General features: G+C 40.0%; 2 protein-coding genes across 5 annotated transcripts in view; one reads left to right on the top strand and one right to left on the bottom strand.

Moving 5' to 3' along the window:
* Nucleotides 1-11,544, bottom strand: part of cfap61 (cilia and flagella associated protein 61) — a 54,206-nt gene extending 42,662 nt beyond the window's left edge. For 2 of the 4 annotated variants that reach the window (XM_040125837.1, XM_040125838.1), the window contains exons 1-14: nucleotides 11,462-11,544; nucleotides 11,103-11,250; nucleotides 9,436-9,586; nucleotides 9,075-9,151; nucleotides 8,612-8,679; nucleotides 8,391-8,511; nucleotides 7,765-7,897; nucleotides 6,408-6,605; nucleotides 5,832-5,929; nucleotides 4,191-4,230; nucleotides 3,714-3,850; nucleotides 3,483-3,609; nucleotides 1,848-1,925; nucleotides 640-846 (exon numbers count right to left, since the gene is read on the bottom strand). In XM_040125837.1, the coding sequence (XP_039981771.1) occupies nucleotides 640-846; nucleotides 1,848-1,925; nucleotides 3,483-3,609; nucleotides 3,714-3,850; nucleotides 4,191-4,230; nucleotides 5,832-5,929; nucleotides 6,408-6,605; nucleotides 7,765-7,897; nucleotides 8,391-8,511; nucleotides 8,612-8,679; nucleotides 9,075-9,151; nucleotides 9,436-9,586; nucleotides 11,103-11,245 (1,578 nt within the window). In that variant the 5' untranslated portion in view covers nucleotides 11,246-11,250; nucleotides 11,462-11,544. Of the gene's footprint in view, nucleotides 1-639; nucleotides 847-1,847; nucleotides 1,926-3,482; nucleotides 3,610-3,713; nucleotides 3,851-4,190; nucleotides 4,231-5,831; nucleotides 5,930-6,407; nucleotides 6,606-7,764; nucleotides 7,898-8,390; nucleotides 8,512-8,611; nucleotides 8,680-9,074; nucleotides 9,152-9,435; nucleotides 9,587-11,102; nucleotides 11,251-11,461 lie in introns of those variants that run through there. The other 2 variants (XM_040125839.1, XM_040125840.1) reach the window with 2 other exon arrangements.
* A 35-nt stretch (nucleotides 11,545-11,579) lies between these two features.
* crnkl1 (crooked neck pre-mRNA splicing factor 1) lies at nucleotides 11,580-23,283 on the top strand. The gene is made up of 14 exons (XM_040124838.1): nucleotides 11,580-11,766; nucleotides 13,091-13,243; nucleotides 13,543-13,634; nucleotides 13,987-14,145; nucleotides 14,913-15,079; nucleotides 15,852-16,030; nucleotides 16,283-16,453; nucleotides 16,989-17,180; nucleotides 19,325-19,384; nucleotides 19,587-19,667; nucleotides 20,239-20,478; nucleotides 20,973-21,074; nucleotides 21,438-21,686; nucleotides 22,751-23,283. The coding sequence occupies exons 1-14, from the start codon at nucleotides 11,719-11,721 to the stop codon at nucleotides 23,156-23,158; spliced, it is 2,301 nt and encodes a 766-aa protein (XP_039980772.1). The 5' UTR covers nucleotides 11,580-11,718; the 3' UTR covers nucleotides 23,159-23,283.
* The last annotated feature ends 40 nt before the right edge of the window (nucleotides 23,284-23,323 follow it).

The raw sequence follows: 23,323 nt of genomic DNA, 5'->3' as shown, positions 1-23,323 counted from the left end.
AAGAACTTTTTTTTGGCATATAGGAATTTAAGAGTAGATTTAGATGTGTCATGAAAAGTTTACCAAAACTTTTGATCAGGCTTTACAGACTATTTTGCCCAACTTCGCACAGCAGTCTGGTCCGCAATTTTTATCAGTCAAACATATGAACACAGGCATGTGAACTGTCTGGCTGTGTGCCTGTTTTAGAAAATTCTAATAACAATAGTTTTTGAAGGCTTTAACAACCCAACAACAAGAAGCTGCAGCAGAATAGTGTGTTTAATTGTTCTTTTATAATCCTAAATGATGGGAAACATCAGTGTAATAAAGACTGGGTAGAAACAGAAAACCTAAGAAGACCTATGAAATATGTCATGTTTGGCAGTTTTCAGAAAACAAAAAGAACTCTGGACACTAAATTATCATTAAAAAATGTACTCTAATTTTCCTGAATAAAATTCTATTATCCTGGAGTTACCTGCCTATTTTATTTTGTCATCTCGGTCAGCAAGTGAAATCAGCTCATGGCTGGATTTGGGTATTTTTGCAGTGTATGAACTGAGCATCCTTACACTGATGACAACGCGGATCTGAGCAGACATGCACGCAGGCTGTGATGCAGGGCCGGTAAGGGCCTGACGGTCCCTGTGCACTCACCTCCTGGCTGTGATACGGGGGGTAGATCCTGTGGTACAGGCAGGATCTGTGAGCCAGCCGGAGGACCTCCTTAAACAAGTGTCTGGTGAAGTGCTGGAGGGAGGGTTTGAGGACAAAGTGGCGTATCTGAGCGTGCTCCTCATAGCGGTGATGGCTGAAATAGATGAAGTTCTCGATGTTGTAGTGGGCTCGGATGTACTCGACGTCCTGACAAAGACAGACTCACGTCACTTCTATGTGGACTGACTCCAAGACACAGGAACATTTCCAAGACAAATATTAGTATTTTATATTTTCCTATTTTAATTTTCTTTTAATACAGTTCCCCTGTTTTTCTGCCATTTGAACAAAAACAAACAGAAGCTGCCAATGATATGGCATACAATTATTGCAACAATATTTTTATTACAACAACCTGTCCAGGTTTTTCAGCATTTCTTGAATGAATGAAATTATATCTCTTTATAGGGTAAATGGTGTCAAGATATTCTAGAAATAAATGAAACTATGACTTTGACAAAAAAAGAACTAACTTAACCTCATCAACAGATGTTGCGTTATTTAAAAACACACCTCCTCCAAAGTTTTCCAAAATACTAATGTCAGACTGAATTACACAGACACACTAATGCACAAGACATATTTGATTAAATTCTAATTAAATTTCTATTTGATTGATTTAAACACAATTATAAAAATGCCCTTTTCTTAGTTTAAGTGTCATATAACCTCAAGATCATATTTAAAATAATTTTGTGTTTAAAATTTTAGAACCCAAGGTGAAATCTTGTTTTGTCCAACAAACAAAACTCAAACAAATTTTATTTACCATGAAGTAAAAATGAGAAAAGAAGGATTTCATCATAGTGTTTGGTATTTTTTGCTTGATAAGTGACTGAAATTAAGCTACTATCAAAACTGTTGAATTAATCCTCTCAGCACTAAAGTAGATACTGAATATAATATAATATGTGTTGTTGTCAAACAATGTGGGAAAACAATTTTATCTAACTTTAAAGCCATTTGAGGAAAAGAGGAATATTGTGAACATGAGGGGTTAAATTTTAAAACTCAACACGTGGACAAAAAGACATTCAATGGTGATATCTGTAATTTTGCAGTGAAGAAGAAATTTTTGTGGTATATTTCAATCCCCATCCTGCACTTTAAGGTTCATCTTAGGACAATGACTAGAAAACTGCACCTACCTGCTCATCTCTGATGATCAGAATCCCCACAACCTGACCGTCCACCTGAGCCACGAACGCCTGCAGCGGCACCCCGTCCTGGAAAAACAAGACAAATATATGGAAATTTACATGTGTACTGAACTGAACTTGAGCTGAACGCACCCTCTGAGTTCAAGCAAAAGCTGAGTCCAGTGCCATGAATACACATGAAGTGGCTGCATTCTTATTTGAGAAGTAATTATCAGTTTTGGAGCTGCAGCAGTGACAGCTGGGGTGTCAGTCAGAAAGGAAAATCCGTTCAGCTGAATTCTCACCAATCTGTTCCCTGGCATGGGTGCGATATTCCTCGTTATTCCAAGACAATCATCATTATACCAGCGCGCGTCACACTCAATGGTCCAAAACAATCATCATTTCATTTTAAAGTTAAATGGGGCACAATTAGAATAACGACCCTCGTATTATCTTTATTAACATGTTAAAATTCTTTTTAGACACAGACCATGTCATAGGCCAGTTTGTTTTAAGAAGGAAATTGGTTCATATTTAATAGTTTGTTTTATTTTTATATATTTTAGCGGTGGTAGCTAAATTAGCTTGTGAGTTTTAGCTGTAGATGACTGGAGGACACCATGCAGGGAAAAAAATCTGAACCCTAAACCTCCTCCAATTAAAATCACATTTAGTTCATTAATAGACACCTGAAGCTTTATGATAATGTTTTACACTCAGTTGGCAGTTTATTAGGAACACCTTGCTAAAACTAAAGCAGTCTAATACGACAGTCCTGCAATAAATTCTCCTTCATGAAGGTTTCGATGTTTAAGTTTTGGTCGAAACTGTTCGAGAGGTTTTGATTGAACTTTTTCTGATCATTCTGGAGGCTGCAGTTTGTGCTGCTGTTGAACTGTGTTGCATTACACAAAGATGTGTGTGTAACTTGGCCTACCCCTCTTTGATTTGATTGCAGTGGACAACAATAATAAGGGCACCTGTCAACATAACGCAAGGCAGTTCAACAGCACCACAGAGCACTTCCTCCAAAATGTCCACGCAGTTGAGTCGACGCCTGTTGAACAGAGCTCCGACCAAAACTTGAACGTTATCACCTTCATGAAGGAGGGTTTATTGCAGGACTGTTCCTAATAAACTGCCAACTGAGTGTATTTGCATCTTTAAAAAAAAGAGCTTTGTCCTCAAAGTATAAGATCATTTTTTTGCGGAAAAACATACAGAGGAGGTGGCCATATTCTTTTCAGCCCTGAGTAGTGTTTGCATTATTCCTCTCAGGGTGCAAAAGGCCCCATTATGCTCTAACATAGGGCAGCTGCAGCCTTAGCGGCAAAACCCAGGGCAAAAATCCCCTATAACACTTACTGCTGCTCATGAAACTTATTTTTCTGAGCTCAAAGTGATAATTAAAGTTGACTCAGAAGAGTGAACATCTACATTTTGATCAGCTCAGATATTCTCACATTTGGGTTTTTGTTGAAGAGAAAAAGAAATTGGAAATTACACTTCATTCTTGATCTTTATGGGAAAGCAGGGTTGTATCAGCATCATTCATTACCACAGTCTGAAGGAAGCAAAAAACATTTTGTAAAGTGGCTGAAGGTGAAGACCAGATGTGTTGGTATGAGTGTGTTGACTGACTGGGCCACTGCGGGTCTCACAGAAGCCATTCAGGTCCTGCAGCAGGGACTCGTTCAGTTTCAGACCGTTCACCAGGTCAGAGACAGCAGGTTGGTCTGCAGCCACAGCCGGCCTCACCTCCACCGGCCTGCAAGAACCACGTCATGAAAATAAAGGGAGAGGAACACTGGTCTGGCAGGCAGCATCAGATTTTTTTTTTTTTTTTTTTTTTAAAACACACAGACAACCCACCGTAGCCCAACGCGGTGAAAAACGTAGAGTTCGTGAGGCAACGAGCGGGTGGCACGGGGCGGCACCCTGAGGAAGCTCTGCAGCAACGGAAACTCAGGGGAAAGAGTCGGTACCGTCATGACGCAGAAATCCAGGTCCTGACCGACACAAGGACAACAAATACCAACAAATACACTTCACTGCACAGATACAGTATATTTAGTATGTCATAAAAAAAAGTAATTTTCTAAAGAATTTTCAAGAATCTTAAACTTGATCTGTAAAGGAATCCAGCTTTTTAAAATGACATACCGGGACTTATTCCTCTACCTGGCACAATTCTTACGTTCCAGGGACACAGGAGTATTTATCTTATCTCACGCTGACATAGTGATCTTTGACTTATTTACCGTCTCCACGGCTCATAAACCAAAAATCATCGTCTGGTAGAGAACATGAGCCAATGTCTTACACGTAACAGGCAGAGATGATACTCACAGGGAAAAGTTTGAATACATATGGAATAAAGTCCACTGATCTGGAACAGAAGAAGAAGAGGAAGGGGAAGTTCAGTGAAAATATGTGTCTGTGCCAATTTCCGAATCAAAGCCAAGTCGGTGATCACTGTGGTGGAACAACTGGCCCACCAATCTGCCTGCTGCTTCCAGCTCAACTCCTCGTCTTCAGCTCGGCTGTCGCTTTTAGCACAGCTCTCATTAATAACATGCTCACTCTCGGCAGGAAGTGAATCGACTCCATATTCAGTAACAGCTGGGAGGTATGGTGGTGGTGAGAGGAGCTCAGCAGGAGCCAACTAACAGTCACTTTCCCTGCTTTAACACAGCATATGACTGATGTAACGATGGACGGCTGCCACCGGTGCTGCAGGAGCACCACCTCAAAAATTTACAAATGTCAGAAAACGTTTAAACTTTTGAAATATAGTTGGATTAAAAAATGGATTTGTGGTTTCTGACTTTTGATATCTATGAATTACAGAATATTAATTCCATTAAAGTATCTTTTTGCTGAAGTTGCCTACTAACCTTTAGATATTTTTTTAATTGCCCTATTTATTCTGCTGGTTGCACTTATTATCTTCTTTCACTTTTATGTTGTTCATCTCAACTTTTTATATAGAACAAACAAACTATTCTGTCCAACACCTTGCAGTATTTTGTTTTACTGTGAATTTTCCACGGCTTACATGTCATGTTACATGTCAAAAAATATTTACTAAGCATTTAATTATATTTAAATTTTGATTTAAATTTGAAGATTTAATTCAATCATTTAACTAAATGTCCAATATCCACTTAAATAAATCAAGCAAATAAAGAAAATAAAAAATAAAAATAAAACAAAACCATTAATAGTTGCAAATTGCAATGGCAGACTCCAGTGGAAACCGTGTTTATTTCATTTTTAATAAGAAAGAAATGAAACAAAGTGTATGTAAATTTTAGCATTAGACTGAAGCAGAGTGCAGTTGTTTCCACTCTGTCTCAGCAGTAGCTTTCAAGGCTATGTTTTTTATTGACAACAAATCCCATGAAAAGACAAAGACCAACAATGTGTTAGTGCGTTTCTCAATACTTTCTCACTTCCCTACTCTGTGGCTCTAAGTCCATTAGTTCCTACTAAAAATGAAAACCTTTAAAATGGCTCACAAATAAATAGTTTCTTTTTCTTTTCTTTAAAAAAGGCTCAATAATTTCCTAAAAAAAAAATAAACAACAGGTATTCACTGATGTTTTTAGGCAACAAAGAGGAGCAAACAGTGCATATGTTGGGGACTATTTTCAGTGGTGGATTAATCCAATTTTGGTGCCCTAGTGAGTATTTGGGGCAGCAGTGTGTGTGGGACTTTTCTCAAGATAAACTACAGTGTGTGTGTTCATGGTGATGAAGGAACATGTCGCCCGGTGCAACAGTGTGTCTCATTAATGCGTTTTTAATGGTTTTTGGAGAAATGGAGCTCTGTGGCTCAGAGGAATAAGATATATCAGGCTTTAACACAAACACAGTACTTGTTAGTAGGAGACATTCAGTGTTGGTTTTGGTCTTTTCATGGGATTTGTTGAGAAGAAGAAAATATAGATTATCGTCTTCTTCATCATGTAATTTTAGCAGCCTTACCTCATTTCATAATTCTTGTCAATAACGAAGAACTGAATACAGAAAGCGTTGGGCTTCTCTGAAAACCCTCCTGCTCCAGTTGACTGTATCTCCTTCTGCTGAGATGAGAGTGCCAGCAACAACAATTAAATCATAAAGGAGAAGGTGAAGACTAAGCACTATATGGTTAATGGCTGCTTCACTATTGGAGAGTGCAACCTCTCCACTCTCAAGTTTTCAGTTTCAATTACAATCTGTAGTAGTGGTTAGACAGCTAGATAGTGTTGGTTGTTTCAAATCATATTCATTTTTCTAGAGTAAAGAGCCAACACGATACTCAGCTAAATGCCTAAGGAATACATTTTCCTCTCTAATAGATGTCTGTGCATTGACAATTACGTTTCTTTCACTTCCTCAGCAGGAAACGCATTCTCCATCACAATTAGAGGCTTTTTCATAAAAAAAGCCCCAAGGTATATATCACAAGTTATGATCCTTATCGTGATGTAAACTGTAGCAGGGAGGTACTCGAAGTTTCACCATGTCTTCATTTATCTAACACACGCTACGTTAGATAAGTGTTTACATCTAGGTTACCTGTTGTGAGGTGGATGTTTGGGTTTGTCTTGGTTCTTCTTCGTCTTCTCTGGGGTCAGTAGAAGCAGCAGCTTCATTACGTTTCGTTTGCTGCAGTTTGTACAAACCATTGAAGTCACCGAGCTCAAAGCTGTTGCGCAGCTGTTTCAAATCCACATCAGCAGTAACACTGATGAAGCCAACAGCTACTCCATCAATCTGTGGAGAAAACACAGTCACAGTCACACTCAGATTGTACTGTACGTCTATAATCCAGCAGCATCCTGCCAGTGCATTAATGTTATTTCATTTTTTGTTTTAAACCCTCGCTGTCTGGGAGCTTTTCCCTACGTCATCAGCGTTTCCATCTCTGCTTTTTTAACAATACACAGCAGAAACAGAACTTGCAGTAGCAATTAGCATGACCATCAATCGCTACTGAAAGAGAAATCAGCAGATGGATCTTAAGGCAACATAGACAAGAAGTCCTGAAGAACTGCAGAGGAAAAAATTTCAATTTGAGCATCTACAATTCTATGAAGACTTAGCAAACTCCACCTGCTTAGAAAGATCATGTGATATGATTGAAAGATTCAGATCAACTACCAACTCGACCTTGCAGTGAGATTTTGTCATTTATAAATGTAATATAAAAAGTAATTATTAATAAATCTTGAGAAGGATTCATTTTGTGGAACTGGGTTTACAAAAAGCTATTAATTTGGGTTTGGATTGAAATCATGCTCTTGACACATAAAGCACAAGTAGCTGTTTCTGTAACAAATCATCTTCCAGAAGAAGAAAATAACCAAAACAACTGTTAGGGTTAAATTACATATAACAGAAATAGTTTATGGCATTCAGTTGAATGAACAGGCCAACCCTCTGGCATTGTTGGACTGTTTGTTCTCTGAGTGCTGAACATATTCAGACAAAAGGCCCAAAATGCTTCAGATGTCTGGACACAAGATGTTCAGTGAGAGCATCTCTTGGCCAAGTATCAGCTCGTATCTGCCATATGTTGCCATGAACACATGTCAGCCCGACTGGCAGGGAGGGGGGAGACGATCTGTCGTCTCCCAGGTCCCGAGGGAACAGACCCCAGCAGGGTTTCTGACAATCAGTCAGAGCATCATCAGAGAGCTGCTATTACATCATTTTTAGACTGGAAGAGTGGATCAGAAATGACTGGGAACAAATCCCATAACTCACATAAGACCACACAAAACGGTTGTGATGAACTTAATAGTTTCTCAGTTTAACAGCTGTTGTGGATTACTTTTCAAAACTGTTAAGGTAAGATCAAAAATTTACCTAAAATTTAAAAAAAATCCATGGAATTCTGTGTGTGTAAGTGAGACTTAAAGCTGGAACAAACCTCGCAAACAGCGGTGTGATTTTCTTCATTCTGAGCCTCAATGAGTTCTGCCAGGAAGTACGGCTGATTGATGACTGATAATAGTTTTGTCTCCTGTTCAAATATGCTCACAATGTCATCATGATCTTCAACCCTGTAATATGCAAAAAGAGCAGTAGTCTACATCTTAAAGCACCGCCAATGGATATCATTATCGTTTACAGCAAAAAAAAAAAAAAAAAAGGCTCTGATAAAGCCAGTGTCCACTACCTGCCCAGCACCAAACAGCAGACAAACTCAGTTAGAGACCAGCTGGTGAACAAAGAGGATCATCTAGTAAGCTAAAGAGACAGATATGTTTCTCATGGGCTGGTGGAGACCAAAACAGAGCTAAAAGGCGATTGGACTTACATTAATCAAGTGGACACAAACATGACTCCAATGGGATTATTATGTTTCTCTGTGTCTACTGGATGTGGGAATAGGCAACTGTTTAATAACCATAAGGACTATATAAGGCGATAATATGACTTCATCTGCCCCCAAGTGCCTGAGCTACTGTACATTCTGTATATATACACCACACACAAGTTTGTGTGTTTTCTAGCCAGATGCTATGTTACTGGGGAGGAATCATCTGGAATCACCTGGCAGGGCGGATATGAAGCCTTGGACAGTGCTCCTGCCTGTGGCAGATTAATGCCAAGCACTGTGGCCCGGGGTCAGTCAGGCGCTGCAACGGCTCAAACATGTCATCCAGTGCTGGCTCTAGACACACAAAAGTCACAAGGCGGAGTCTCATGAAATTAAATGTAAATCTAACAATGAATTAGAAGCAGTTAACAATGAATTATTAGCAGTTCTTCACCTAAATCGCTGACATTTGGGCTGATCAGGCAGATATATTCAAGCTCTGCAATGGCATTAAAGACAGCCCTGTAAAAAGATGTATAACAACATGGGAATTAAAATTTAGTGGACAATGTATAAACCTTTACATATCTATATTCTGTGGTTGCTTCTAACCAAAGCACTTTACTGTAACTACTAATTTTAATATTCATGACATTCGGGAGCTGAACCCTGACAGTGTGGTGATCATCATTTTACATTTCAGCTTACTATAACAGCTACACCACATGTATTGACATATAAGGCTATTTTTTATTCCTTCAGATTACGTTTTATGGAATGACAAGAACTGAAACAAGGGACATTTTGAAAGTGAAGATTCCAGATATGAATACTTAATAACCCTGACAAATTTTACAAATTCTACTCAACTTTAAGAAGAGACAACATGTGAAAGCATATGACCTAATCTTTCATACCTCATTATCTCCTTTACACTTGCTGTAGTGAAGTTCGGCTGTGCCACGAAAAGGTGGAGGAAGAGTGTGTTCAAAGGCTGCAGAGGGGGAAAAATTAGCCAGTTTCCTCCAGTGCAAGTATCAGTTCACCTTCATATCATCTGATCTAAAGAGTATTTTGACTTTAAACTTTGAATGTTGAAAAAATGTTAGTACGCGCATATGGCCAGATTAGTTTTGTTGGGGCCAAAGATCCATGTTATCCGATATAATTACAAACTTCTAGTATCCAAAAACAGGTTAATAACCAGTATGGATTTTAAAAACAACTGTACATCAGCAGCTCTGTGCAGTATTGTCTGAATTCATGAATGATACACACCGTGCAGTTTTCAGCGCTGAAGTGTTTCTGCAGGAAAGGTTCCCAGTGAGCCTGATCCACCAAATCTCCAACAGGGTGATCGAAGAAGGAAGCGTGGGCCAGGATGTCATCCTTTTCATTGGCCAAGGTCACTGCTAGGTTGGCTTTCTCTCTAGAGGGTCCAAGACAGCAAAGAAGAAACAAGAATCAGAAAATCCTGTTTATGTGACATTAAAACTCTCACTAAGTGACTTTTTACATAAAGATGTTGATCTTTATGTAGATGAATACTGCAATTATGTCATCATTACTATGATTACTACTAATGGCAATAGCTAGTAGTTATCTTCTACATCCTCCCACAGGATCACAGCCAGTAAATGGTAAAAGTTTGTTGCTTAGCATATGTAGAACAGCAACTATGGTTAGCTTAGATACAAACTACTCGAGCGGTGGCAAGATTTCACAAATTAAAAACTAAAATGTCCACAGAAACATTTCAAACTACTCTTGTACCACAAATTATCCTCCTCTCTGTTTTCTATTCATGTTCCAGTCATCATTTACTGCCTTGTGTACTGCCTTCATAAGTACTAGAAATGAACTGAGCATACAGATGAACAGGTAAGATGTGGATTATGCTGCTGTAGTGGTTTCAGAAGTAATGGACATTTTGATGGTTTTTTTCCACCCTGAAAACTTGTCATCATTGGAATCCATCATTTGAATCTTTAAGACATTTTTGAGCATAAATAATTGCATTTGATTAAATAAAACTTTACTGTCATTGTAAAGAGTAAGTATCAGTCTAAGGAAATACAGTCAGGCATCAAACCAGAGAGTGCAAACGGTACCAAATTGCATCTAGATAAATATGTTTCGTGTTACAGACAGTCACCCAGCCGACCTGGCTTCCTAGCTACCGGGGGGGCAGGAGATACGTTGCGTCGGCCCGCACCAGCTACTGCCTGCTGGCTAACTATAGCAGCTAACGATTTGGTTTCCATGGTGCGCAGCCGTGCTTTAGTTCACTGAGCCTGGCCTCCATCACTGCAAATAAACTAAATTTATTACATTTACCATTATCGCTTAAGGAGGCAGAGTTGGAACTCAAGTTAAGACACACCGAGCAAGAGAGAGCAGGAGAGTGAGAGGGAGGGAGAGAGGCCATCGCTAACTGCTAAGCTAAAGTAACTAGCGGATCTGAATACCGTGTAAACAACTCAAAAGTAGCGAGAAAATCACTAAAAGGGGGGGTAAGAGTGCTTAAGCAAAACTAATGTGGTTTTAATTGCACAATAAAGAAAATAGCAAAATTAACCGGGTAGAGACAGAGCAGCAAAACTCGCTAGCAGTCACGCAAACGCCGGCAACCGGAAGTGACACAATACGCTTACCGCAGCACGTCAGCACGTTGAACAGTAGCGTTAACGGTTAAACCGTTAAGTAAACATCAGAGTTGAGTTACAAGGGAGTTCAATAAATACTCAGATAAAGTTTTTTTGTTTTTGGTATGTTGTCACGGATATTTGTCATTATTGTTGACACAAAAATAATTCATGGGCAGCTTCATAGGCAAATTGTTAGTTTGACAGGCCAGTGAGTTACTGTGCTTCTGTACACAAAGCCTGTCGATCACTGTCTGAACTTTATACCTAAGATACTAAAAAAGAAAAGGGTTTTCTTACAGTAGCTGAATTACATTCACCCTTCCAAAAACCGCCAGGGCTGAAGGGCTGACGAGGCCGTCAATCCCCTGAGCATCCGATGATTCACTTCTTCTCACGGTCACAGTTTCCTCTTGACCGCTGTCCGATGTTACAGTCCTCATCTTCACTGGTTGTTAATGGAGAGTCACCGTATCATGTCAACCACAATAAAAACAACAACAACGATGAGGGGTTAATGTAGTTAAACAATAAAAAAACACACACAAAACATAAGCACATTTTTTAAAGTTAAGCTGAACGGCTGTTACAAACTTGTTGCAGATTTATTTCTGACAAACTACAAAACTAGCTTTATAGGCTAACTTTCTATTGCTTACGGGTGAAATTAGAAACGAAATCGTCCGTAACGTTTCGTCGCGGTGGTTGCTAACTGACACAATCTCTGTTACCATAGTAATAGAACGCCGCACCGCGGTGGACGGTAAGTCGCAAAGCCTTCTGGGTACCGTAATGGCGGCCGGCGCTGGCTGAGACCGCAACGTTTCGTCCTCTGTCACAGTTTTTGTCGTTGTCGAAACATTTTAAAAAGCTTTTGTAACCTGACTTTTGTGTTTTGTTAAAGCTACCAGAAAAAATGGCCTCCACCGCGGCAGGCAAACAGCGGATACCGAAGGTGGCGAAGGTAAGAAAAAAACCAAAACACATTATGAGAGAGGAGCCATGAGCTGACTTCGGCTAAGCTAATGCTAACGGACAGCGGTAAAGTTTAATGAAGCAAACTTCTCCAGATAGCGCTCATGTTTGCCTCTAAGTTCAAATCTTACGCATCTGTAAATTCCACTAAGAACATTGATTAAAGTACTTTTATAGGAGGAGTAAAATTAGCCGCTGACGGAAACCTCATTAGCCGCAGTAACAGTTAAGCTACCTTTGCTGTCAACGCTAACTAATGATGGTGCTCTTTGTTTGGGTTTCCTACGTTTCATCATCATTATTATTTTTTTACACATTATTACGCCACTTATTTCTGTTTTTTGTACAAAGAGCTAAATACTGGTAGGTTTTTACTTCTTTGGGAAGTCTTTTGAAGACACTGCATAGTACTCTTTGAAAAGACTTACACCTACACAAACATATTTACAAAGCTTCAAAGACACCTCAGAGACAGTCAGATGGGTTGGGTGCATACTATAATATATAGTAGTAGTAGTAGTAGTAGTAGTAGTAGTAGTAGTAGTAGTAGTAGTAGTAATAGGAGATGTGATAGTTGTTTATTTGTATAATGTACGTGTAAGTGTCAAACCTACTTGGATTTACAAGGCACCATTATACTCTATACCCTGGCAGTGGTGAAACAACACGTGTAAGCAAAGATAACATATTCAATTAAACATGCAGGCAAAGTGCACTGTCTCCCCTCCAAAGCTTGATAATTAAGTCTGCCACAAAAAAAGACTCGAGCTCCCCACAGCCCAAACAGAAGAAGTTAGCAAAAAATTATATTTTAATAAAAAGTATAGTTCTGGAATCATCCTATAACGAGCCGATACATATAAAGGAATTCATCTTCAGTCTCGCCCATATCACATAACAACAAAAGCCTTCCCCCTTCATATCGTCCCGTTACTGTGTGTAATGGTGTTGTACCTAAATGTAGTGGTCTACATAGAAATCTTTTAAGTTTTGTAAATATAACACTCATATACACACAGTCATACACAGTCATACTGCGTATCACACATCTTCCTACTTTGCATATTTTTTATAATACTGCTTAAACACACACAGCATTGATTTGCTGTGCGACTTACCTCTAAAATATTCCCAAAGTATTCAGTGAAACATTTTCTGTTACATTTCTGAAATTTCTGTTTGGTTTTGGATTTTTTATTTTTTATTTTTCCAAAGGCTATTGGTATTCAGTGTTAAAACACGCAGAACATCAAGACATTATGCTCACGGCTGGAGCAGCATCGTATTAGACGGCTTCTTTTTGTGTGTTTTAGGTGAAGAATAAAGCTCCTGCAGAGGTTCAGATCACCGCTGAGCAGCTGCTGAGAGAAGCCAAAGAGAGGGAGCTTGAACTTCTGCCACCACCACCGAAACAGAAGATCACTGATGAGGAGGAGCTGAACGATTACAAACTGAGGAAGAGGAAGGTAGGTGCTTACAACCAGTCAAATGTCTGTTACACCAATGTATCATTTGCCTTTTTTTGCATTTTTCTGTCTGACGGGTGCAATCTTTAACACAGACATTTGACATTCTCTGGTTCTTCTTAAAATTCTTCTGTAATTCTTTCTACTACCCAATAATTAATGATTACATTTGCATCATTTGACTTCTATGTTCATTCAAATGTACTTGTATATCACTCTAATTAAGCACTAGTAAACCCAACAAGAGGAACAAATGCAGACTTAACCTTTTTGAAACTCTTGTATGTCTTTTCCTTCAGGGGTTTGAGGACAACATAAGAAAAAATCGCACTGTCATCAGTAACTGGATTAAATACGCACAATGGGAAGAAAGCCTGAAAGAGATCCAGAGGTACTGTGCTTGTATTTAGTATTTTATAAAATATCAGCACATTGTTATTTTCTCCAGAAACCCTCTATAAATCAGGCTTATTTCATTGTCAGTTTTAGTCTGGTGACAAGCCTGCATATGTACCTTTTTTTTTTTTTTTTTTTAAATATCAGTGCTCTGTGTTGTGATTAACCTTTCTCATGCTAAGGATGTCAAAATTTCAAAAAAACAAAAATTGAAGAAATCTGGCCTGGTCTATCAATTTTGATATTTTGGGTAAAATTTGCATCATTTAAACCGAGTTTCCGTTAGAACAGTCCCACTGTATCTGTTCTGTACAGTTTTCCCTCATCACTGGTTACTCTGGTTTCAGGGCTCGTTCCATTTACGAGCGAGCGCTGGACGTCGATCACCGCAACATCACTCTGTGGCTGAAGTATGCCGAGATGGAGATGAAGAGCCGCCAGGTGAACCACGCCCGCAACATCTGGGACAGAGCCATCACCATCCTCCCTCGAGTTAACCAGTTCTGGTATGAATTACATTTAATTACTTCCTAATAGACTAAGGTTTTGTCACCGATTCCTGGTGGTAATGACAGTTTTGCAGTTTCTCCAAAAAGCTAAAGGAATAGTTTGGAATCTTGAAAAATACACTTATTTGCTTGCTTGCAGATAAGAAGAGTCAGGAGCCGATTACTTAAGCTTAGCATAAACACTGGAAACAGGGGAAAACGAGAAATAAAAAATTAATTAGTAAATTTAAAAACTGGACAGAACCAGGCTGTTTTCCTCTGCTTCTAATGTCTTTATGGTTAGTTAAGCTAATTGCCTCCTGGCTACAGGTTCATTGTCAGAGAGCAGACATCTAACTATCTGCATGAAATGCACAAAGCCGTATGTCCCAAAATTTCAAACTATTCCTGTAAAAGAAACTGATGTTTGTAAGTGCTGCACCGAGTAGATGTTATTCTCTCCGACAACGCACAGGAAATGTATTTTGTTGATACATTTATTTGAAGTGTTGCCAAAGTGGTGATTATTTTTCAATTGAATTTTGTTGCTAGGAAACAGGTGATTAGCTGCTTACCTTAGAGAATACAGGAGGAGGGAATACTTGGATGTATTTATGATGGTTTGACACTTTGAAAAGCTTGATGCGTGTGACTGTAAAAGAATAACTAGAGAATCTTTAGTATGTGTTTGTAGCCTACTTTAACTTTTTTACACGGTTGGTTGTCCTTTGTTCCACGGGGAATATTTCTGCTTTTTAATGTCTGACTATTTGTCCTTCCAACAGGTACAAGTACACCTACATGGAGGAGATGCTGGGGAACGTTGCTGGCTGCCGGCAGGTGTTTGAGCGTTGGATGGAGTGGGAGCCTGACGAACAGGCCTGGCATTCCTACATCAATTTTGAGCTGCGCTACAAGGAGGTGGACAAAGCTCGCACCATTTATGAGCGATATATCCTTTTGTTGGTGTTTTCATGTGGGGTGGTCGGAGTTTTAATCCACTGAAAAGAGCAGCATTTACCAGTGGACAGGATCTGAAGGAGGTTTGTTGTGGTTGTGGTTAGACCACATTCACAGCAAAGATTTAGTTTTGGATTTACATTTATTTTTGTTTGCGCAGGAAACTCTCAGGTGAATAGAAGCAGCTTTGTGCAACATTCAAAAAGTGAAGGTAAAAAAAATGAAAACATAAGCAGGCACATGCAGCATACCTGTCCTCCCCCAATAATGTTGAAAGTTAAGTCACAGCACACAAATAAAACTTCGATCCACTTTGTTTGCAGGGTACCAAAAACAGGAAATTATGGGATGTTCTCTTTTGTAACTTATAACATCCAGCAGTCAAGAAAATACATTGTAAAATGCCAAAACAATCTTTCAGAAAACAGGAATCATTCGAATACTGCACCTAGTTACTGTATTCCAGAGTCCTTTCAGTTTCACGTGATTTTTTTTTTTTTTTTTTTTAAACACCATTTAACAAAGAGTATAGAGCATGCACGTTTTAAACAAATACTTGCATGCAGTGTGAAAATGTTTGCCGAAAGTGCTGAACAGACAGATATCAGAACAGTTCAGATTAAATGAGTAGAAATACATAATGGGTTCACCTCTGTCTCATAGGAACTGGTACTAGTATTTTATAAAAGTGGGATGATTGATTGTTTGTCACTTTGTCACTGTTTGTGTTTTTGTCACTTAAAAACTCCTTAACTCTGCTGCACTCGTCATCGTTCACCCCGAAGTGAAGAACTGGATCAAGTACGCTCGTTTTGAAGAAAAGCATGGCTACATTGCTCACAGCAGAAAGGTGTACGAGAGGGCGGTGGAGTTCTTTGGAGAAGAACATGTGGATGAAAACCTCTTTGTGGCCTTCGCCAAGTTTGAGGAGATACAGAAAGAGGTTTGTGTAACTCAGCATAGAAAAAAAAATCCATCCTGTAACAGGCTTAAGGACTTTTCATCTTTTATGAATTTAAATTAGGTACCGGACAGCTATTAAAATTATCCTTGTCCTAAGATTGAAGTGAGTTGTGGTTTGTAGGGGTATTTTTTGGCCGTTAAAGTGTGATTTCTTTTCACCAAAAACTAAAAAAAAAAAAACAAGACACAAAGAAAACCCCAACTTGTTGATTAATTGTCCCTTCCCTTACAGTTTGAACGTGTTAGGGTGATATACAAGTACGCTTTGGACAGAATCCCTAAACACGAGGCACAGGAGCTCTTCAAAAACTACACAATGTTCGAGAAGAAGTTTGGAGACCGGAGGGGAATCGAGGACGTCATCGTCAGCAAACGAAGGTTCCAGTACGAGGAGGAAGTGAAGGTATCAACCACGAAAACTAGCGTCTGAACCACCATCAGTAGCCTGAAGGAGTTAGTCGTATGTGGTTCTAGTAAAGTGAGGAAAAAGTGATATGGTCACATTCAGGTTTCTACGGAAGAACCAGGAACTGTCCCATTAAAAAGCTGCTCTTCGTCTTTGATACAGATGACGACAAACTGTATTTTATGTAGTTATATCATGTGTTGTTTGGAATTATTATAATATATAGAGTGGTACAGATCCCTTTAGGTTTACTTTGCATTGCCATTGGATTGTAAAAAAAAAAACTAAACAAAAAACCTCATCATTGATTGAAAAAAAAACATTGATTCTATTAGTGAGTCATAAAATCATGTTTTATTAAAACAAGTTTTAATAGCGGTTATGTCAGTCTACCAGCAATCATTTAGAGGTCCTTTTCTAGTCAAAGAAACCTCTCTGTTGAAGCACTACAGTAGCAGTTGAGGCAGTGTGACCAGTTTATGGGTAAAACTACACCGGCCCTCATGACGAACATTTTTCCATTTGTATCCAGGCGAACCCACACAACTACGACGCTTGGTTTGATTATCTGCGCCTGGTGGAGAGCGACGCCGACCCCGACACGGTGAGGGAGGTTTATGAGAGAGCCATCGCCAACATCCCCCCCATCCAGGAGAAGAGACACTGGAGACGATACATCTACCTCTGGATCAATTACGCTCTATACGAAGAGCTGGAGGTCAAGGTGGGTTCACACACTTTTGATCATTGTCGTCGTCAACCTTAATTTCAACTCGAGACACCAAGGAGGAAGGGATTCTGATATACATTTCTGGTACTACAGACATTTATATACACTGCTCAAAAAAACTGAAGGAAAAAAAACGGAAAACACATCAGATCTCAATGGGGAAAAAAATTATGCTGGATATCTAGACTGATATGGACTGGGTAATTTGTTAGGAACGAAAGGATGCCACATCGTTTGGAAATGAAAATGATCAACCTACAGAGGGCTGGATTCAAAGACACCCCAAAAATCAAAGTGAAAAAATGATGCTGCAGGCCAGCCCATTTTGCTGAAATTCCATTGCAGCAAGTCAAAATGGTACTCAGTACTGTGTGTTGCCCCCACGTTCTTGTACTCCTAATGAGACGATGGATGGTGTCCTGAGGAATCTCCTCCCAGATCTGGACCAGGGCATTATCGAGCCTCTGGACAGTCTCAGGTGCAACCTGGCGGCGTTGGATGGATGGAAACATAATGTCCCAGAGGTGTTCTATTGGATTTAGGTCAGGTGAGCGTGGGGGCCAGTCAGTTGTATCAATTCCTTCATCCTCCAGGAACTGCGTGCATACCCCTGTCACAAGAGCCCAGGCATTGTCGTGCACCAGGAGGAACCCAGGACCCACTGCACCAGCGTAGGGCCTGACAGTGGGTCTAAGGATTTCATCCCGATACCTAATGGCAGTCAGGGTGCCGTTGTCTAGCCTGTAGAGGTCTGTGAGTCCCTCCATGGATATGCCTCCCTAGACCATCACCCACCACCAAAGCGGTCATGCTGAACAATGTTACAGGCAGCGTAACGTTCTCCCCTGCTTCTCCAGACCCCTTCACGTCTGTCACATGTGCTCAGGCTGAACCTGCTCTCACCTGTGAAAAGCACAGGGCGCCAGTGGCGGACCTGCCAATTCTGGTGTTCTATGGCAAATGCCAATCGAGCTCCACGGTGCCGGGCAGTGAGCACAGGGCCCACTAGAGGACGTCGGGCCCTCAGGCCTCCCTCATGAAGTCTGTTTCTGATTGTTTGGTCAGAGACATTCACACCAGTGGCCTGTTGGAGGTCATGTTGTAGGGCTCTGGGAGTGCTCATCTGTTTCTCCTTACACAAAGGAGCAGATACCGGTCCTGCTGATGGGTTAAGAACCTTCACTGCCTGTGTCCTGGAATCTCCTCCATGCTCTTGAGACTGTGCTGGGAGACGCAGCAAACCTTCTGGAAATGGTACATATTGATGTGTCATTCTGGAGGAGTTGGACTGCCTGTGCAACCTCTGTAGGGTCCAGGTATCGCCTGTAGTGACACTAACCCCTGGCCAAATGCAAAACTAGTGAAAGACTGTCAGAAAAGATGAGTAGGGAAAAAACGGTGGCCTCCACCTTGAAAACCATTCCTGTTTTGGGGGTCGTCTCATTGTTGCCCCTCTAGTGCAACTGCTGTTAATTTCATTAACGCCGAGGCAGCTGAAACTGATTAACAACCCCCTCTGCTACTTAACTGACCAGATCAATATCCCAGAGATTTAATTGACTTGATGCAATACTCTGGTTAAAAAGTGCTCCTGTAATTTTTTTGAGCAGTGTATAAAAGGGAATTAAATTCTGTAATTGAGTGTTAAAAGAAAACAGTAAATAAAACGTTTAATTTGAGTGGTATGAATAAACAGAACATAAAAGAGTAGACAGTCGACCGTATACATCTCTTACTAGTAGGTTGTGTCAAAGTGGCCTTGTGGTAAAATAAACCATCTTGTAAACAGAAGATCATATGTTCAACCTCCAGTAATAACCAACGTGTCAATCCCAGACCTGATGTTTATTTTATTAGGTCTCACAGTCAAAATCTCTGAGAAGAGGACCTGGGGCAAAAGAACATTTCTAACACTCACAGAAGTGACCAACTGCACATTCAAATTCAAAAAGTTTTCATTAGATGCAGACATGGTTTGTCTGTCAAAATGTCTCTCCTCAATTGAATGTTTTTTGTTGTTATTTTGTTTTTAAATTCTCTCTTAACCAGTCTAATTTCTAATGAAATGAGATTCCATCTCATTGTTTAACAAATAATAAATCAATGCTAATTATATTAAATCCCTATATCTTTGTCAGGATCCTGAGAGAACAAGGCAGGTGTACCAAGCCTGTCTGGAACTCACCCCTCATAAAAAGGTAATTTAGATTTTTTTCTGCCATTTTCTTAGAATGAGTCCTGATTCTCTGTTGTTACTCTTATACTGAAGGTATAATTATATAAATAATAGGTTATAATACAAAATAAACTACAATACTAAAACAGAATGCAGATACAGTTGATATGACAGCAAAAGGCTTGGTGCTCTTGTTTAATCTTATAATCATGTTTTTGTTTCAGTTCACATTCGCTAAGATTTGGCTGCTCTATGCTCAGTTCGAGATCCGACAGAAGAACCTGCAGGGAGCCAGAAAGGTCATGGTAAGATTCAGCAGAACTGATAGGTTTTGTAATGTATGCTTGCCATTCAGATCAAAATATAGACCAGGCTAAAAAAGAAACAAAGTTAGAAAATAAAATCCAGTAGATTTAGTTAATTTAAAGATTTATTAGAGGTTTAGCCTGATCAGATATTAGCTGACTTGAATTTACATAAATAATCTTTTCCTCCACTGTCCACAAACTGGTACAAGCATTTATTTTTCATTTTCCTGCATTTAACCAGGTAAATTCTGTTTCAAGAGAGACCTGGCTAAAATGGCAGCATAAAAACACTGGGACCACAAAAGGAGAAAAAAGAAGTTCCACATAGAGATGTTTAGTTAGAATAGGAGTAAAATAAATAAGACCAATAAAGATAATTCTAGTAGTGGGTGTTGAGCAGGATCAGGGGGGCAGCAGGTGGTTTGCAGTCACAGATCCAGACTCTGCAGCTCGCGGGGCAGAAACACCTGCAGAAAGCGACAGGAAGAGAGAGGAGAGAGACGAGAGAGAACAAAACTACGGTCAGTTTGCATCTGTCATTTCCACTCATGGTTGTTTCTCTTCTTAGGGCACGGCGATTGGTAAATGCCCGAAGAACAAACTGCTGAAGGGCTACATCGAGCTGGAGTTGCAGCTGCGTGAGTTTGATCGCTGCAGGAAGCTGTACGAGAAATACCTGGAGTTCAGTCCGGAAAACTGCACCACCTGGATCAAGTTTGCGGAGCTGGAGACCATCCTGGGAGACGTCGAGAGGGCCCGAGCCATCTTTGAGCTCGCCATCGGACAACCACGTCTGGACATGCCAGAGGTATTGATAACAGTTTTGTCCATTTAACCCCCCTTTTTTAAATAGTTTTTGCATTATCCAATATTGCTTTTCAATTCCTTTGTTGACGAAAGTTAGAAACTCGCTAGTAAGGCTCAATTTCTCTGCTTAATTAGTATTGATTTAATGATTTTCAAATCATTTGATTATCAAATCTGAAAATGTAGAATTGTCTCTTGTTACATTTACCATCGACTCAAGATGGCTGGCTCGTGTATTCAGACAAAGAGAGAGAGTGACAAGAATGTCATAGTGTAGATTGACAGTTTAACGCCACAATGTGGAGTTCTCACCTTCACCTCATGACTGAAATGCATTTAGGTGGTTAGTGTCTGTACCTTTTTTCACACTGACTGGATTAGTCTCTCACAAAGGGCATAGCTTGGTCTGCACATAAAAAGAACCAGCACAAAAAAAAACCCATACCTTTGTTTCATTTGTTTTCATTTCAAAGCATCTGTGTCTCATCGTTTCAGGTTCTGTGGAAGTCCTACATCGACTTTGAGATTGAGCAGGAAGACTTTGGAAACACAAGGAACCTTTACAAACGGTTGCTGCAGCGCACCCAGCACGTCAAGGTGAGAACTACAGTCCGGCTTTCTGAACTCAGAACCTGGAAAAGTTGCAAGTGTGACGTTATGTTTTCCAAACCCAGTGTAGTTAGTTAAGAGTTCTGCAAACTGTGAACATTGGCTCCGGATTTTGGTTTAAAAAAAGGCAATCAAAAAAATCTGGAAAAAATTACCTCTGCCTTTGGACCTTCATTTAATAGAGTGATTTACCAACACTACAAATTATTGCTGACACTTCAACCAGGATTAAACCTGCATTAGGAACTCCAACGGGCAGATTGATCATTTTTCATGTAGCTCTGTGATTATCTGCCTCACACCATCCGACCTCTGTCGTCTTATTTTCCCCCTCTCCTCCTTCCCACGCAGGTTTGGATCAGCTACGCCAAGTTCGAGCTGTCGATCGACGGCCCCGACAGGCTGCAGAAGTGCCGGCAGATCTACGAGGAGGCCAACAAGGGCATGAGGAGCTGCGAGGAGAAGGAGGAGCGGCTGATGCTGCTCGAGTCCTGGAGGGACTTTGAGAAGGAGTTCGGCTCCGACGGCACCAGGGAGAGAGTCAGGAAGCTGCTGCCAGAGAAGGTGAAGAAGAGGAGGAAGCTGACGGCCGAGGACGGGGTAAGAACTGGACGTCGACCAGTAAACCGGTTTCTAACAAAGCAGTGTGATGTCATGTTGTAAATAATGGACAGCAGAATGTCATTTGGGATGTGGAGGTCTCTTTATTTTTCCCACCAAAAATTCAAAAATGTGACTCTTTCAAGATTTCACCTGTAAAATCAGAGAGAAAACTTTTGGGTAAGTAACTAGTAGGGTCCAATCGGTGCTACTGGGATTCATTTCTTAGTTAATCAACTACAATTTTGATAATTTAGTTGTTCGTCAGGCAGAAGAGAGGATTTTCTGCTTTTAAATAGAAAAATAGTTGATTGAGGGGCTGAAGTTTTTAATTCAGTAAATCGATATTTCACTAATTCAATACAGTTCCTATATATATATATATTATATATATATATATTTTTTTTTTTTTTGGCCTGAATAATTGGTTTTAAGCTAAATGAATGTCGTAATTTCAAGACACTTTGATTCATTGCTGACAATTCTTTAGTGGATTTCTGCAAGACAATTGATTTTGGTTTGAAGTCAAGTAGTTTATATTCTAATTCAAATTCAACATCAATTAATAAGTTTAAAGGCTTTAGATTAAAAGAAATTGGAAAATCTATACATCCTTTACTATGCCAGGTTTTCATTGTGAGCAAAGGACAGTACCACAGAAAAATCAATGAATCCAACAGAAGGTTGGGCAGGACCACATGGTTTGTTAAGTGCCAGTAACAAAAATTATCCCTGTTTCGTGTTTAAGGCAGAAGTTTTAAAATCTTAGTGTAGTATAAAAACCTACTCTTGGATTGAAACTAAATAGTTTGGTGGGGATTAAATGGAGATTTTTAGCAAATCTTTACCGTGAATTTCATCATGACAATAAAGAGTTTTATTTCAGAAAACTGCACTAAATTTTCAACTCAGTTAAACTATTGAACTCAGCACAAGCTTGATAATTCATTTTTAAGAAAAATAATAAATCTCAGGAACGCCATAGATCAGTCGTCAATGAAAATAGTGATTAGTTGCAGCCAGTCACGGGTATTAATCGTAATCCTCTTCCCCGATTCCCTCAGTCGGACGCAGGTTGGGAGGAGTACTACGACTACATCTTCCCAGAGGACGCCGCCAACCAACCCAACCTCAAGCTGCTGGCCATGGCCAAGATGTGGAAGAGGCAGCAGGTAACGGACGAGGGGGAGAAGGTTCCAGAAACGGGTCCAACGGCTGAAGAGGCGACATTGCCGTCCTCTTACGAACCTGCAGCTCCTTCTGAAAACCAGCCGGAGAATGACTCCGACAGAAACGGTGTGACTGAGAAGGAACAGGAGAACAAGTACGACGACCGAGACGACGACGACGACGACAAAAGCAGTAGCAGCAGCAGCAGCAGCAGCAGCAGCAGCAGCGAGAGCAACAGTGAGGATGGTGATGGAGAGAAAAAGGAGAAAGAGAGCAGGAGCAGTGGAGAAGATAAAAATTAGTTTCCTCACTCAGGGACAAAAGGGGAAGGAACGTCCTGGATTAATTTTTCTATTTTGTATTTTATCAAAAACAACAAAACCAGCTCATGAGCACGCTTTATTGTATGACCATGTTTTGTTTGGAACTGTGCCATTATACACAAATCAATTCAAACCGGCCTTCTT

This window comes from Xiphias gladius, chromosome 4 (assembly GCF_016859285.1).
Source record: "Xiphias gladius isolate SHS-SW01 ecotype Sanya breed wild chromosome 4, ASM1685928v1, whole genome shotgun sequence".
NCBI classification, from domain to species: domain Eukaryota; kingdom Metazoa; phylum Chordata; class Actinopteri; order Istiophoriformes; family Xiphiidae; genus Xiphias; species Xiphias gladius.
This window is presented reverse-complemented; position numbering and strand designations above follow the sequence as displayed.

Bases quoted from the DNA above. Each gene is read 5' to 3' on its own strand.
- crnkl1 (XM_040124838.1), top strand. From the start codon at position 11,719: ATGGCCTCCACCGCGGCAGGCAAACAGCGGATACCGAAGGTGGCGAAG. The intron at 20,479-20,972 runs GTATTGATAACA...TCATCGTTTCAG, and splicing joins CACGTCTGGACATGCCAGAG to GTTCTGTGGAAGTCCTACAT. The intron at 21,687-22,750 runs GTAAGAACTGGA...CGATTCCCTCAG, and splicing joins AGCTGACGGCCGAGGACGGG to TCGGACGCAGGTTGGGAGGA.